The sequence below is a fragment of the Engraulis encrasicolus genome, chromosome 6 (genome assembly GCF_034702125.1).
Source record: "Engraulis encrasicolus isolate BLACKSEA-1 chromosome 6, IST_EnEncr_1.0, whole genome shotgun sequence".
NCBI classification, from domain to species: domain Eukaryota; kingdom Metazoa; phylum Chordata; class Actinopteri; order Clupeiformes; family Engraulidae; genus Engraulis; species Engraulis encrasicolus.
In genome coordinates this window covers 21,819,581-21,837,080 of record NC_085862.1, presented here as the reverse complement: position 1 = coordinate 21,837,080, position 17,500 = coordinate 21,819,581, and the positions used below count along the sequence as shown (strand labels likewise).

At 45.8% G+C, this 17,500-nt stretch overlaps 1 protein-coding gene across 1 annotated transcript in view; it reads left to right on the top strand.

Moving 5' to 3' along the window:
• Positions 1 to 17,500, top strand: part of evi5b (ecotropic viral integration site 5b) — a 116,354-nt gene that overhangs the window by 46,974 nt on the left and 51,880 nt on the right. Inside the window, exon 4 of the mRNA XM_063200919.1 lies at positions 16,662 to 16,851. Within this exon, the coding sequence (XP_063056989.1) occupies positions 16,662 to 16,851 (190 nt within the window). The remainder of the gene's footprint in view (positions 1 to 16,661; positions 16,852 to 17,500) is intronic.

Below are 17,500 nucleotides of genomic sequence, written 5' to 3'. Positions count from 1 at the left end.
CAGTGCTCAAGTCATGCACTTGATTTCTGGGGAATGTCTTACATCAGTACAGCAGTTCTTGTTTACAAATGCTTACTTTTTTGGAACAGATATTAATCATGGGTGTTGCCAGCAATCCACAGGATTTCTTTCCTGGGAAATTTGTAAACTATGATGGCAGTGGTGAAAACAAGTCATGTAATACACTGTTAATAGCCTGCATATTTTTAAAAAAATCTGTGTGCATTAAGCATCTTAAATTTTGTGTGCACTACCCATCTTATCCCATTTAACCCTAAGGCACCTGCAAAAAACACTGCTAAATGCCCAAGTCCTTTTTGGGAAAAGGTGCCCTCAGCCTATAAAAACCTAAATATCTCAGCCTCCAAAGCACATAAAAACATGGAATAAACTGCATTTAAAAGCTGAGACACACATCTTGCATTAGAATGTGTTATTTTAGTTCTAACATACTCATATTAATAAAGTCTCCAATCTCATGAGCCTGAATGCTGCACCAATGCAGCTTCAGGCGCCTGGTTGAAATTTCATGCATCAATAGGTTAATATTGATGTGCAATGTAATAAACAATGAACATTCTGTACTGTATCCTCAAAGACCAGCGTGTGACCTGGTCATACACAGACATACACACAAAACTCCTGTTCAGCACACCAACTCACAATGTCAGCTGGACATTGTAATCCTCAAAGGGCAGCCTGGGACATTCCGATGCGCATGCACGCACGCACGCACGCACACGCTCAGCACAGCCGCCCACAACACCAGCTGTACATCATCATCCTCAAAGGCAGCGCTGGGGCCTTTTGACAGGCTTGTTGTTTCCATAGTGGTGTGTGAAGTGGAGAGCATGGCCCTGCATCTATGTATAGGTGTCACTATCTTAGAATGCAGCTCGCATGGCGGTAGTGAGCTTATGTTAACACAGCGCCGTCAAAAGCTACTCGGTGGCGATAAGAGGCTGACGGGAGAGGGTGGTGAAGGGTGGCAGAAGAGAAGAGAAGAGAAGAGAAGAGAAGAGAAGAGAAGAGAAGAGAAGAGAAGAGAGACGAGACGAGACGAGACGAGACGAGACGAGACGAGACGAGACGAGACGAGACGAGACGAGACGAGACGAGACGAGACGAGACGAGACGAGACGAGACGAGACCGCGCGAGTCTGGGAGTCTACAAAAGAGTGGTGGGGGACAGTAGGGTACTGGGGTTGCAGACTCATAGTGGAAAATATCCAGAGGCCTTGGGAGTTTGTAAATGATTGGTGGGAATGAAGTGAACAGTAGAACTGGTACTTGGGTGGGAGGAGAGTTGGGGGATGAGGATGCCTGTAGGTGCATGGGAGAGGAGGACAGGGGAGCAGAGCAGAGCAGAGGGAGCCAGGGAGACAGTGTTGGGGCTGCCTGGAGGTGCTGCTATGTGTGTTTATCACTGGCCTCTCACTGCAGTGAGAGAGGGGGACTGGGGCCAAAGCAGTGAGAGAGACACAGTGCGTGAGAGAAGGGTCACACATTACACATGCTTGCACGGACTTGGTCACGCATGCACACAGACAGACTCAGGCGTTGTCATCAGGGCTCTAAATTAACACACGCCAACCCGCCAAACACGGGTGAAAATTAATTTTGGCCGGTGGAAAAAAATACCTACCCGCCCATTTGGCTAGTAGCGCCCGAGTAGCCTACAGTAAATTGTGAACGGTATAACGGCTGCTTGTATGACAACGATACGGCGAGATTTCCTACATTACCCATAAACACTCCCGTCATGACCCCACCCCACCGTGAGAGTTCCGAAGCAGCAGCCACTCCGTGCTGCTGTTGCGCGCGCCAGGACAGAAAGCATTTCAGAGCTCCTGTGCGCTCACACTATTTTGACAAGCAACTCTCCCCTGCTCCTGTCACTTTCGCTCCACCAGTTTTAACGTCACTATTATACCTACTGTTACTATTAGCATTCGCCGACACCGACACACCTTGCTCTAACAGGCTGACTTTTTAAGCTGCGAGGACCTGACCGAAGAGTTTCAATAACAGGAGTGTTGTGGAACGAAATAGCGACAAGGGCAGAGGAGGAGAACGGGCTGTCAGTAGTGTGAGCGTAGCTGTCAGTTGTCTTCTGAAATGTTTTAAGTCATGGCGCAACTAAGTTGGAAAGCCCACGCCGACCTTAGGGCAGACCTTATGCCCGTGCGAGTAGGCTACGTGCACTATGTACGCTATGGAAGTAACGAAGGAAGCAAACATTTCCGTGATATTATTTGCTTTTAGTTAAACATAGCGTAGGCTTCTTGTAATTTTGTTGCGCATGGTAGAGAAGAGCTCCTGGAGGAAATAATGGTGCCTATAGCATCATACTGTAGGCCACATAATTAAACACACAATAGGCACACACAACATCATATCCATTATTGCACAACGTGTGTGTGTGTGTTGACCTCTCCTCTCCTCCTCTTCTTTTCCTCTCATCTCTTCTCCCTCCTTGGAGTGTGAGGTTTTGTGGTGGCTGTGTGTTTGGTTTAAAGGTCTGTTGTGTGTGTGGCTGGTGATTCATTGTTTTCAGAGGTAAAAATAAGGTAAAAATAAAGCAGAAGTTAAAAAAGTATATATAATATGCTTATTATAGACCTAGTATGTAGGCCTATACAGTAGTGTTTATGTGTTGTGGAACTTTGAATAAAATAACCATAATAATAATAATAATAATAATTAAAAAAAAAACACAACTAGCCTAATGCATAGCCTATTTTGGCAAGATTAAAAAATGGCTAGTTGAACTTCTGTTTGGCTGGTAAGAAAAAATGTCTACTAGCCAAATTGGCTGGTGGTGGAAAAAGTTAATTTAGAGCCCTGGTTGTCATACACATGCTCTTGAAACGCCGGCTATGTTACATGCCAGTGCACACACAAACACAGACTGTCACGCACAGGCACATGCATACACACACAGACGCAATCAAGCAACGCCTTCACGTACACACTGTTGCCATTCCTCAGCTATTCAATCAGCAATCTCTTCACGTGCTGACATGGAAACGGCCATAGGATCAGCTGCAGGAGGCGTGTGTGTGTGTGATGGGAAGTGTGAGTGAGGACAGCTGAGCTAGGTGTGTGTGTGCGCGTGTGCGTGCGTGTGTGTGCGCGTGTGTGTGCGAGAGACACCGAGATTCTGGCATTGCAGGCTTTGAGATTTCTGCTGGAGCCAACACTCCAGGGGGGCAATTACTCTCCCGCCTCTCAATGGCACACACACACACACACACACACACACACACACACACACACACACACACACACACCAGTGTCGCTATACACATGCACACACACAAATACTCAGAAATTGCTATACCATATTTTTCAGCCATACATAAACTTGTATCTATATTCCTCCCACACCAGACAAAACTCTGTGTCCTGGGCCCTGGCTCTCCCCCTCAGCCTCTCTCCATCTCTCTCTCTCTCTCCCTCTCTCTCCATCTCTCTCTCTCCCTCTCTCTCTCTCCCTCTCTCTCTCTCTCTCTCTCTCTCTCTCTCTCTGTCTCTCTCTCTCTCTCTCTCTCTCTCTCTCTCTCTCTCTCTCTCTCTCTCTCTCTCTCTCTGTCTCTGCAGTGTTGTAAAGGGACCTGGCTGCAGTTGTTAGTGGTATCCTGGGGGAATGCAGGGCCTTTGTCTTTCAGATGAGCTTCAGTGAATGGGACTGATGGTGGCAGCGGAGAGGCAGGAGAGAGAGGGAGGCAGGGGGGGCAACAGAGAGATGGAGTGGGGTGGGGGTTACAGAGAGACGCTGGGGAGCACTGCTCTGGAATTCAGGGAGCCTAGTGCCTTACTGTTCACAGGCCTGTGCGTGCGTGCGTGCGTGCGTGCGTGCGTGCACATGTGTACTGGTTTGTGGGTGTGCTTCTGCCTTATTTTGAATTGGCCCAGCGACAGAATGCAGGAAGGACAAAAGAAGAAACAGATTTTTATTCAGTGGGTGAAGAAATGATGTCACCACTTTAGCTCAGTTCCAGCAGAGCTAGCAGCGGATCACAATAGCCCATTCTGTCGTGGAAGTGTTCATCCAAGTCGAGAGAGAGAGAGAGAGAGAGAGAGAGAGAGAGAGAGAGAGAGAGAGAGAGAGAGAGAGAGAGAGAGAGAGAGAGAGAGAGAGAGAGAGAGAGAGAGAGAGACGCATGAAACCATAATGTTATATTTTCCTTTTAGAAATGGATGATTCATTCCATTGTCCTTTATATCAGCAGTAATGCTACTGAAGCAACTGGCTTTTTATTTATTTGAGAATTTGAGAGAGGGATGAAATAGACGCCGAGTATGCTACAGCAGTGCTAAGATATCAGTCTTGGTCTCCGTGATCCGTGTAAAGGAGGGGAAAAGAGAGTGAGAGAGGAAGAGAGAGATGGTCAGAATAAACACATTTGGTGTGCTAGTGCTGATATATGGGTGTAAGGCAGAGTTAGTATTTCCCCGTCCTCCACATGTGTGAGATACATGCAGGGAGCTGACTGGTCCTCTGTTTTGACAGGTGGATGCTAAAGATGAGGATGTTTGTGTTTTCCACTCTATTGATCTCCTCTCTCTCTCTCTCTCTCTCTCTCTCTCTCTCTCTCTCTCTCTCTCTCTCTCTCTCTCTCTCTCTCTCTATCTCTATCTCTATATCTATCTCTATCTCTATCTCTCCATCTCTCCATCTCTCACTCACCAGGTCTTTTCTCATCCCTTTCTCATCCCACTCTACTGACCCCCCACACTCAACACTCAAGGGGGTGAACTCTAACTCCCTCTGCCTCTCTCCCTCTCCCCCTATCTCTCTTCTCTCCCAGTAGTCTGCCTTTTGTGACCTCTCCTCTCTGCCATGTTCTAGGGGCCCTGTAGACACACTGCCATGGCTGACCTTTGACTCCCACCCCTTCTCCTCTCCGTCCAGAGGACAGCTGGGCCCTTTCACCCTGACACATGTTCCTGTTCGCACACACACACACACACACACCACACCACACCATACGCCCTGGCTGACAATAGACTTTCATCTGTGTCCCTCATAAAGCCCACCTGTCAGTCAAGACAAGTAACAAGAGAGCCTCCACACTTACGCCAAAAGCCCTCTCACAACAAACCAACAAACGGCCCTCACTCACTTACTCACTCACTCACATGCTGTCTGTTTGCCTCTGATGAGTTGGGAGTATCTGATTGAGTCCTCTGTTCTAGGTGGGAGGGACTTGTGGGCTGTTGGAGCTCTCTTGTTGGTTATCTATGGGCAGCCACACTTTCTTCAAGTCCTGTCGCCTGCAGTGAAAATGCAGTGTGGGAGCAGTAATGACTGATGGGGATGTTAACCAGTTAAATGGCCTCCCTGTTCATTACTGGTTGCCATTAATTGGCGTAGATGTGGCGTTTAAAGAGCCTGAACTGAGAGAGAGTCTTAATTTTGGCTTTGCTTGAGTGGCAGATTTTGTACCTGAACTCAGCAGCACCACTCTCCATTCCAGCTCTGCTTGTCTACCCATCTGTGTATGTAGTATTGAGCCTGTGTAGTAGTCACCAAGTATGTAGTGACTGTGTGTTTAAGTGTGTAGGCCTGTGTGTAGTGAGCATCTGTTTAGTTGTGTTGAGGTTAGGAGTGTTGCAGTAATTGATATAGCGATATTTCAGCTTCTGTTGGACTATCAATGCTTTCTAAACATATTCAACATGACTTCTCAAAATTACTGCGATAATACCAAAAACTGTGATAGTTTTGGTCAAAATAACCATGAGGTTAAATTTCCATAGCGTGAACCCCCTAGTTGAGGTTCCGTGTAGATCTGCTAAAGGGGAACCAGAGGCAGCACAGCGTCATGGGAGGCCTCAACACTACACAACATGGCCAACTGCCTCCCTCCTTCTCTCCCCCTGTCTCCCTCTCTCCCTTTCTCTCGCTCTTTCCTTCCTTTTCTCTTTCTCTCTCAGCCTCTCTACCGTTCTCACAGCCTTTCTGTCTGCCTTGCTCTCTCTCTGTCCCACTCTCTCTCCCATTCTCTCTTCTCTCTTTCTCTGATTACTCACTGCTGTTGGCCGTCCTCATACTCCTGAATTAGTCTCCACCACGGCTGCTTAGCGACCAGAAACAATGAGCTCAGCAGCCTAAAACGTATGCCCCCCCCCCCCCCCACACACACACACCTCCAACAGAAAGTCTCTCTGTGTCTCTGTCTAGCCCCCTCTCTCCCTATTTCTCTCTCTCTCTCTCTCTCTCTCTCTCTCTCTCTCTCTCTCTCTCTCTCTCTCTCTCTCTCTCTCTCTCTCTCTCTCTCTCTGTGCCCCAACACCAATGGGAACAGAGAACAGCCATACAAAAGGGTTCAGGAAGTACACTTCCCCAACAGTCTAGCCCCACTGGCAGCAACACACCCTGACTTGATGGGTGCGAGTTATATCCTCATGACTACCTCACATGTGGAGTTGAGCGAAGAAGAGTCAACAGATTGGCAAAAATAATACAATTATTACTACAGTTCACATTGTGTGAAAGAAGAGATGCACTTTCGGCACTGTATTCAGAAGTACTGTAGAAGAGATGCACTCACCAGCCCATTCTAAAACTACTGCAGTAGTGTTGTAATAATTGAGTTAATTTGAGTGGGTGCAGCTACATGTTTTAACGCCTTCACTCCGTCTGCTAACATCTAAAGCATCACAGGGGCAGTGTACAGCTTTCGAGCTTGTTCAGCTCAGGTTGTTGTTGGCAGACTTCCCATACTGCTGCTTATAGATCACAGGCGAGAGAGAGCGCGAGCGAGAGAGAGAGAGACTCTTCTCTCCACTTCTCTCCACCTTTGATTCTATTTCTCTTCATCCCGCCTTTCGCCCACACACTTGTGTCTGTCTGTCTGTGTTGTGTTGTGCCGAGTGTGCCTGCCTTGCATGGCGTGCTGCAGCGAGTGTCTTGCGTGGGGATGTGAAAGTAGGGCAGAGGGCCGGGAGCTGGGAGATCTACAGTAGTTTACATTGCTCTAACGCCACCATCAGCTGTTTTAAAGGGACACTGTGTGAGTTTTTAGTTGTTTATTTCCAGAATTCATGCTGCCCATTCACTAATGTTATCTTTTTCATGAATACTTACCACCACCATCAAATTCTAAGTATTCATTATGACTGGAAAAATTGCACTTTTCATACATGAAAAGGGGGATCTTCTCCATGGTCCGTCATTTTGAATTTCCCAAAATAGCCATTTTTAGCTGCAAAAAGGACTCTACTTGGATCATACTAGAAAATATGTGTTTATTACTTAGTGAACTTTCATCTAAAGACAAAATTCGGCAATAAGCAGCCCAGTTTCAATGAGCAGCATAGTTGCAGTACCTTTTTTGACCATTTCCTGCACAGTGTACCTTTAAGCTTAGACTACAGGTAGGCAAGCGGGAAAGCACAAACAAGCACCCGCACACACACACACACAAACGCTTACACAGTACACATGCACAGACTTTCCTACATGAATACACACTCATACACCTGCACACACAAACACACCCTCCCCTCCCCACCCCAATGAAACGGTGCCAGAGTCCACAGGATTTGCCAGCAGTACCGTGTGACTCACAGAAAGTAGCCACAGGTCACCCGTCACTGACCTCAGCAGAGGGTCAGATACACTCCCATGGTGGCCTTGACTAGCCTGGTTTTACCAGACCACATTAATTACTTTGTTATTCATTTTTGTTCTGGATTTGGTCTTGATGCCCTGTAGCACTTTGGGTGGGAGGAGTGAGCTCAGCTCTGGTTTGAAATGAGCTCTGACCAATCGCTGACAGTTGACGTTCATGACGTATGTTATTACCGTATGCTATTATTAAGTGCGTTCGTTTATTGGCTGGTAACGCCGCCCATCTGGTGGTCGACTGAAAACCTTCCACAGAGCAGCGTAATCAGACCATTTGTGAATTACAAAGTAATTCAAAATGAATGGTCTGCAGGGCTGATAGTATTCAGGCTCCATGCCTGATTTCAGGCTTGACAGAGTTTGCAAAAATAAAAAACATTGATAATAATTAGCCATTAGGTTATTCTTATCTCAGAAAGTGTTACAGGTTCAGGGGTTTCTTCTACTATCAGACTTATATAATGGTCATACACAGGCTATTAAATGTTTGAATAATGTGTCAAAATAGGCCTACGTTACGTCACTATGCAGTATCTTGTCGTCGTCGTTAGAGCAGGGGAAAAAGTTCAGGCTCAGATTTTTTTTTCACTATCACCCCTGGGTCTGGCTTGTCAGGCAAGGCCTTTACTACTGTACATCAAATGTCTCATGTGTTATGATTTGCTGGTTGGAAGTGAAGTTTTAATTGTTTGTTAACTGTGGCAGGCTCTTTCTGATGCATTTCATTATTTGTTGAGAGCACACATGCTCCACAGATGTGGAAGAGGCTCCATGTGCGCATTGGCGGTTGGCCTTTGCACCCAGCTGATAAGGTGTACCGAGTGTGTAGCAAAACGTGTGTGTGTGTGTGTGTATGTGTGTGTTTGTGCCTGTGCGTGAGAAAGTGAGAGAGAAAGAGAGAAAGGGTGAGAGAGAAAATACTGGGTGTCTATGGCAGACGGCCAGAGTGTCTTTCCTCCTCTCAGTAGCGAGTGGCAGGCAGCTATTTAGTTAGACTGGCTGAGCTGAGCTGGTCAGTTGGAGTCTCCAGTCACCGGTTGCTGCTGCACACACAGACATGAGCAGTCCTCTCAACCTCTCTTGGTAAGACCTTAAAGATGCATACTGGGACCCATGCAAACATGCACACATGTACACATGGATACAGACACACACACACACACACACACACACACACACACACACACACACACACACACACACACACACACACACACACACACACACACACACACACACACACACACACACACACACACACACACACACACACACTTTTGTTTGTTGTTTGTATCATTTGAGAATGTCATTTTAAGATGTAACTGTTACTGAGCTTTAAAGGGACACTGTGCAGGAAATGGTCAAAAAAGGTACTGCAACTATGCTGTTTATTGAAACTGGGTTGGCTATCCCAAATTTGATATTTACATGAAAGTTTACTTAGTAGTAAGCAGTCAACAGCTCTGGAACCTCTTTTGTATGTATTTTGCCTCTGCTGATTTGTTGGCACATCATGGCATATTTTTGTGTGAGATGTACATGCTGCTTTTTGTTTAAACACTGGTTAATTATTGATTGGCCAGAGGACAGCCAAGAATGAATGCAGGTCATACAAGTGTGTGTGTGGGAAAGATACTTTCCCCATCGAAATTTCCATAAAAATATGCATTGGTTAAGATGCTGGATCTGAAAACCAATATCTGGTGTAACTTCTGTGGGGTCAGGGTGTGCATAACTTCTCAGCTGAATTAAATTAAACTACTGTACATAGATACTGTAGTCCATTTTTGGTTGATCAGTTGGTTCTGATTGAGGGACATGTTATACCCCATCTTAGTTAGTTAGTTGGTTGGCTGCCTCTGAGAGCCTAAGTCAGGGATGGCCAACTGGAGGCCCGGGGGCCGCATGCGGCCCGCCTCCTCACTCAATGCGACCCAAAGATAAAACAGTAGGAGTAATTTACCATAAGCTTATTGTTTTATAACAACCACTGAATCAATCTGTTGTAATTATACTGTTGGCCAATAGAGTATTGAGTATAGAGTATTCTACTCCTTCCAAACAATATGAGCAGACTGCGAATTGGAGTCAGATCCGTGGTCATGTGGCCCTCCGATTGTGGCGATGAAAAAACGTGGCCCTTCTCATTATTGAAGTTGTCCATCGCTGGCCCAAGTTGTGCTTCATCAGTGTGGCAGGCAGTAGGGCCTGAATTCTGCATCTTGCTTTTTCGTCAGGCTATGAGAGCCGGACTTGTTTACTCAATGCTGGTTATTCTGTTGGTTAATGTCTGCGGGACTTTTGCACTCTGTCTGGGCTATTTGGTTACCAATGACTACAGGACTTGTAGTCTTGCTGTTTGGCCGCCGCCGGCTGTGGGAGCAGGCCCTTGAATACTGATTTGTGTTTGTTGAGTTGGCTGTGACCAACAGGGCTTGGGGTAATTTGGTTTGCCCTGCTCTGATGACAACAGACCCATACTTAATTGTTGTCTATGATGGCATGACTGTACTATTTTTGTCTGGCTAATATGATCACAGGATTTGTATAGCCTACACACTTAATTAATTTGTCTATGACGGCAAGACTTGTTCGTTCCATTTTGTTTCTTTGCTTTGCTTTGCTTTCAGGACATGTGCTTCCTTTAGCCCGTTTGGTTGTCTATGGCAAATCCATCTTGGTTGTTTGCTGGTCTTTTGATAACAGGACTTGGGCCTTGTGAGGTCCATGTGTGTTTAGCAGTTGCTCTCCCTGTAGGCCAAGGTGAGTGTGTCACTGCAACAGAGTAAACATGAACCTGATAGAAGAGATGCCGGCAGTATTGCTCAGGCAGCAGCACATGGGGCCATAAGGCCTCCACTACATGTTTACATTTGACTGAGTCACAGGAATGAAGTATAGCTGATATTCCTTGGCTAAATGTAAAGGTTACTCATTTAATCTTCTGGCCTCGCTTTGACTGAGTATTTAAGTATTTTAAGTATTTAGAGGAATGCGCAAGCCAGGACATTTCTGGCTTTTCTATTAACTTCTTCTTTGGCTTTTCTTGGACTTAGAATTCCAACAGTTGTTCTCCTCTTCCCCTCTCAGTCAGTTCTGTTGCTGTGAAGTTCTGTTCTCAGTTGTGTAATTAATCACAGACACAGCAGAGCTGTCCCATAACTCTAACATTGACACATTCAGTTCTTGTCATCTCTTTCTCACTCTCTCGCTCACTCACTCCATGTGTGTCTCCCATACCTCCTTGACTGCGTTCCCCTGTCTTCAACACCCCCTACTTCCTCCCCTTTTCCTGTTCCCCTCATCACAACCGTCCTGACCCACATTCTGCAGTGAAACCCCACCCCGTCCGGAATCACCCTGAATGACGTCATCTCATCCCTCACACACTCTACCCCCACATCACCCTCATTCCTCATTCCTACTCAGCTCTCCTCTGCTCTCCCCTCTCCTCCTCTCCTCTGTTTGCCTGATCGGCCTCGGCTCTGTTTTTTTCCGAGATCATGTTTCTGAGGCCCTATTGTGTCATGGTTGTGTCTGATCCCCGTTGAGGCTGCCAGTCTGAAGGCAGAGGAGCCCAGTAACAGTGCTGACCGGAGCCTGGGGGTTACTGTTGACCAGGTCGGAGGCTTCGATAGCGGGAGACCCAATAGAGGGCTCAGTAATGTAGCTCTCACTTAAAGTGATACTGTCCCATTTTTGGAAATAAGCTCATATTACACCTCCCCTTGAGTTAAATAATTGAGTTGTACCTTTCTCCTGTACTTTCAACCGTTCTCTGAATATGGCAGTGCAAATTTTACCTCCATGCTAGCAGTTAACATTGAGTCCTATGAGACCAGCTGGCGGCTAACTGGTCTCATAGGAATCAATGTTAACTGCTAGCGCTTGGAGGTAAAATTTGCACTGCCATATTCAGAGAACGGTTGGCAAGTACAGGAGAAAAGTAAATCTCAATTCTTTAATTCAAGGGGAGGTGTAATATGAGCTTTTTCCAAAAATGGGACAGTATCACTTTAAGTCTTCAGTACTAGAGCTCTAACTAGAATAACTCAATAGTGGGTAATTCATGTGAAATCAGACACTTTGGGGCTCAGCTAGCCCGGATTTTAATACAACTTGGTGTGCCTCTTATGTGGCAAGGTGCAACCCCAGAAATGCCTCTGCATGAATATGGCACTAATATTAAGGGAGAAATGGACTAAGAAAGTTTTAATGAAGAGGGTAGGACACTATGCTTTAATCCTTTATGCATAGTCAATTTAAGTCGCAAATAGATGGTTTTGATGTTGTTTGAAGGCTCTTTTCTGGCTCTACAAATTACACAAACAACATGGAACACAACACTTATCTGAGTATGAATTACAGTATGTCATATTAAAATATATAGTTATATTAAATATAAAATCATATTAAAATATACAAAACATTTATATCAGCAAAACTTATGGTCAATATCTTGTCCAAACCTAGCTTACAATGTCATGAATAACACCTGAAGTGATGTCGTTAGCTTAGGTCCCCACGATTAGTAATAGTGCATCTGATTTGATTCTTCAATTGTGTAGACCTACATGTAACTAGACTCCTCAATAATGCCTAGATCCAGAGTCTTATTGTAAACCCATCTAGGTCTTTAGTTGTGTAGGTCAGGGGTCCCCAACCTTTCTGGGTCTGAGGGCTACTATGGGCTACTCGAGGGCTACTAAGGGCTACTCGAGAGCTACTGAGAGCTACCCGAGGGCTTCTTGTTTGTTAAAAATCCTCTACTGATGTCTTGACAAACTTCCTAATCACACTATGATTTAATGATAATTTGCTTATAGATTATAAAGAAATAATCTCATATTTAAATTAAGAAAAACATTAACTGTGACTAAAATCTTGTAGTCATCACTGTTTACTAACATCCTTGACGTGCACCTCAGAAGCTCCTGGAGGGCTACTTGGCGCCCGCGGGCACCACGTTGGTGACGCCTGGTGTAGACCCAACAGCAACAGCTGGCAATACTGTAGTCCAAATTAGAACAACATATTCTTGTGACTTTTGACGTGTCAACAATGATGGTGTAGACATCTGCACTGCAGCCTTCAATAAAGACCTCATTAGTGCCTCACTCTCAACATCAGAGTAGCGGACTCATTCCTGTTTTACATAAAAGACTGAACTTTTTGTTTTTCATCGCAGTGGCCCCAAAGCTGCAGTTAGGCGTGTACCGGTATGTGAATGGGTTTGATTATAACAGTGTCTTCATATTACATAACAGCAGGCGTCATCTGTTTTGTGGATTCCCAGCGTATCCAGCAATCTAAGACTGGCAGAGATGCCCTCGCATATTCCCCACACCCAGGTCCCTCTTCCTAGAAAGCCAGAAGTGAGCCAGCTCTGACACACACAGACACATGCGGAGAGAGAGAGAGAGAGAGATGGATAGAGAGAGATGGATAGAGAGAGAGATGGATAGAGAGAGAGTGAAAGATGGATAGAGAGAGAGTGAGAGATGTTTTTGAGGGTAGCAAATTCCATTTTGGTCTTTTTAAAGCTTCACCACCAGACAGACTCAGTCAAAGTACCATGCAGGAATTTGAAGGATGGCAAAACCTAGCCTATTTAAAAACACGGGGTCGGGCCTGGAAAAGCTGCTAGTGGTTCTTGTGTAACTGTACGGGAGTCCCTGGAGAGATCAACGCTAGCGAGGCATTTCCCCCTGACCGTGTGCCAGAGGAGACCGATCAGGGTTATTTTGAACATGTGCTTTAAAACAAGATTTCTCCATAAAACAAAGACTGAGCTGCCCCTGTCCCGGTCTGTTTTTAAAGCAACTTTAAACTGCCCTTTGATGATCAAAAGCAGACCTTTGCTCTGTGTGTATTCCAGAGCCTGTGCTTACTGCAGTGACTAGTATTGATGTGTGGCCCAGTAAATCATGGTGATGTTTATGGCGTTTGAAAGGGAAACTACTCAAGCTAGCTTCAAATTGGACTTCTCTGTTTGTCCTCCTGATTGCTTTTAAAGTCTCTCATTGGGAGGTCATCTGTGTTTTGGTTCAGCTTAGATTTTGTCTGTCCCTCTGCACACCAGTGTTCCCCGCTAAAAGATTTTAAACACAACTGACGTTTCAGGAGGGATAAATGAAGCACACATTTCTTTGTTTTGCAGATTTGGTGTCTGTTCTTTGACTTTGAACCAGAAGACCTGTGTGCTGTAGGCCTTAGCTAACCCAGCAAATTACATTGCCACATACTGATAGAATTCCCAATTTTCATGTCATTTCATGTGCAGGGCTGATAGTATTCAGGCTCCATGCCTGATTTCAGGCTTGACAGAGTTTGCAAAAATAAAAACATTGATAATAATTAGCCATTAGGTTATTCTTATTTCAGAAAGTGTTACAGGTTCAGGGTTTTCTTCTACTATCAGGCTTGAATAGTGGTCATACACAGGCTATTAAATGTTTGAATAATGTGTCAAAATAGGCCTACATGTACTTTATGTCACCATGCAGTATCTTGTCGTCGTCGTCGTTACACCAGGGGAAAACCACCATCACCCCTGCATGTGTGCTTGCCTTTTTCTCACACTGGTCCTCCATACTGTAGTCCTGCGACACTGAGGGGCCATGCTCTCCCACATCCCCACTGGTGCTTATACAGTATGTCATCACTCCTCCCCAACTACTCTCCATTCACCGCTGTGAAACCTCCACCCTCCTCCTGTTTCCTGGCCCATGTCCGCACCTCTTCACCCTCCTGCAGTTATTATTACCACTTCAGTTTTGCTGGGCTCGGCTGGACGTTGCATGTTGTTTGGCGTTGCATGCTGTTGTTGGGCTTGACACTGGCATCTGCCAACCGGCCAAATGCTGGCACAACTTGGCTGTGGCTAGTAACCATTTCAGTCACACTAGCCACTTTGACAGGTAACTTATTCTTTGGTGTGACAAATCACAGTTGTTTCACCAATTGTTTGTATTTGAATGCGAGAATATTCTAAAGAAATAAAAACTCACAACAAAACTCTGGCTAGCAGAAAGGCTAAATGGCTAGTGACTCTGGAAAACTACTAGCCACAGTCGCCGGTGAGCAAAACAGTTAACATCAAGCCCTGGCTGTTGGACATTGAATGCTGTTGTACGTTGTGTGTTGTTGGGCGTTGCATGCTGTTGGACGATGCACGTTGCTGTACTGCTACCCTGCCTCCTCCCCATGTGTGCTTTAGAGCTGGGTCAGATGAAGCCAGGAGCTTGTTTCAACAAGCAGAGCAGAGGGGAGCAGAGGGGCTGTGGGAGGGGAAGCCCTGCCAAGTAAATGCCAGCAGTGGCATTATTAACTAAGCAGGTTGTTTGTGTGGAAGGAAGCCGTCTACGTGCTCTGTGTATCTGCTAAGGCTGGGTTCAAAAGATCGAATCTCGATCCAATATCGATTCACGTTCGAAAAGTGTGATATCGATTCACAACTTTGTGGATCGATCTTTTTGCAGATTACTATAGGCGCTATTTTCTCAACCACATCTGTAGCTCTCTTCCACATTCATGGTTCAAGTAAATTGTGCCAGTGTTTTCCCACCTGTCTCTCATACCAAGTTTCCCCCTTCTTTCTCTCATACCAAGGTATTTCATGCTTGTGTGGGCATTAAAGGCTCTTGACCTTTAGGTTTTGATAGCTGGTCTAAGAATTCAGGCATAAATGGGTTAAAGAGACATCCCGGCAATACAGAAGATAGATATCGAATTGAATCGAATCGGATCGTGGATCGAATTGGATCGTCACCTTCTAGATCGGAATCGAATCGATCCAGGACATTTGCATCGATTCCCAGCCCTAGTATCTGCAGTTCCCAAGCTCCTGCTGCCCTCCTCAGCTCTCCGTGCGCTCTGGCGCTCTGCTCACTGCTCTGGTCAGCTGTGATTGCAGGTGTCAGCCAAACGGCTCCAAAACATGTCCTGCAAAAGTTAATGATATCAGTGTGGCATTATTAAGAGGTTGTTTGGGGTGAAGGAAGCTGTGTACTGTGTAATCTGTGCGGTGCAGTCCCTATACCAGTCCCTAACGCCCTATATGTTCTCTACTTGTTACTTTGGTCAGTTATAATAGTTGGCTACAGTGATGTATCAAAAACCTACCCTGCACAAGACGGTAACCGTAGTGGCATTCATTTCCAAGGTTGTTGTTTTGTGGAAAAGGAAGCCGTCTACTCAGAGCTCTGCTGTTCTCTTCAGTCCTCTGCCTCCAAACCTCTGCCCTCTTTGCTCTCTGCTCTGCAGAGCCGTGACCGCTGATCAGCTATGGTAATGTAGCTACAATGTGTCCTGTTAAGAGAATGTCAGCAGTGAAATTAAGTAAAGGGGTTGCTTTGGTGAAACTTGGATGGTGTAGTTTTCTGCAGGGCTCAGTCATCCTCAACCCTTCAGCCCTTTTCCCCTCTCTGATGTGGTCAGCTGCTCTCCGGGTAGGGAGTGGGGGTGGAGAGCCAGTGAGTGTAGCCAAAACCTGTCCAGCACAATAGGTCAATGTTTGCCTTTTGATGGAAAATCCCAGAAGATTAAATAAGTGTGTTTACTTTGTGTGCGTGCGTGCGTGCGTGCGTGCGTGTGTGAGTGCATGCTCCTGTGTTTGTATGAGTGTGTCCTAAGATGTTATCTGCAGCACATCCTAAATCCCCTGATTTAAAGCTTGGATGAGAGTTCCTGATAAGGTTAGATTTAACTACCCATGGCAAATGTTTTGAGTGGGCCCAAGACTATTGTGCATTCACCCATAGTGCTGATCACTGAACTGTAACTGTAGTTCTCGGGGCTGTAATGTTTTAGTTATGCTTTTCCCTCTCTGAGTGTTTCAATGTCACATTTTGACCTGCTGTTGTTTAAGGAAACAAAGATGCATGGCTATGGAGAGATCAATGAATTGCCGCGATGATTGTGTGCGTGCGTTTGTGGGTGCGTGTGAGTTTGGTGAATAGCTTCTCTACTCTATTGACACTAACGTTGTACATGTGTGTTATTCTCTCTCTCCCCCGTCCAGGTTGCTGGAGACGGACAGTAAGTCTCTACGGTCGGTGAATGGCTCTCGACGTAACAGCGGCTCGTCGCTGGTGTCGAGCTCCTCGGCCTCCTCCAACCTGTCGCACCTGGAGGAGGACTCATGGCTGCTGTGGGGGAGGATCGTCAACGACTGGGAGGAGGTGCGCAAGAAGAAGGAGAAGCAGCTCAAGGTGGGTGGAGATGCTCTTCTCGTCTCTCTGAGTGTGGCAGACCATGCCTCTGTGTCCCATTGTCAATGTCCCTTCATCAGTACCCTGTGTGCTGCGTGTGTGTTCAACAGGAGCTTGCACATTCGAGCATCCACCGTCCACACTTGTGTATGAACGCAATACACCTCATTCAGAATAACCAATAAAAGCTCCTCAGTGGTGGCTTCAGGTAATGGTGCAAGTTTATGCAAGCAAGCATGAAAGAGACACTGCTTGAAGGTGTTTCTAGAAGTGTGCCATTGAAAAAAAAAAACTTTCTGCACAGTCTTGTGGCCCAGGTGCTGTGAGGTGCAGTGAAACTATAAATAAATCCTCTTGGGGTAATCACTGCACACTAGCTGCACTCTGTCTTCGTCAGGTTCAGTATACCGGACTGTTTTTAATGCAGACTATGCTCATCTGCAGGGTAAATGGACTGACTACAGAAACCAAATTGCTTTTTGAAAAGTTAAGTGTCCAACCATTTATTGTATTACATTGCAATTCGCAAGCCCCTTTTACGTAGCCTCCAGTAGCGCGACTTATAAGACATAAACAAGCAACAGATGTGTGTGTATAGTAACGCAGAGACTCAGTCAGTCTCGTATCTTAAGCTCTGTCTGATGTGTAG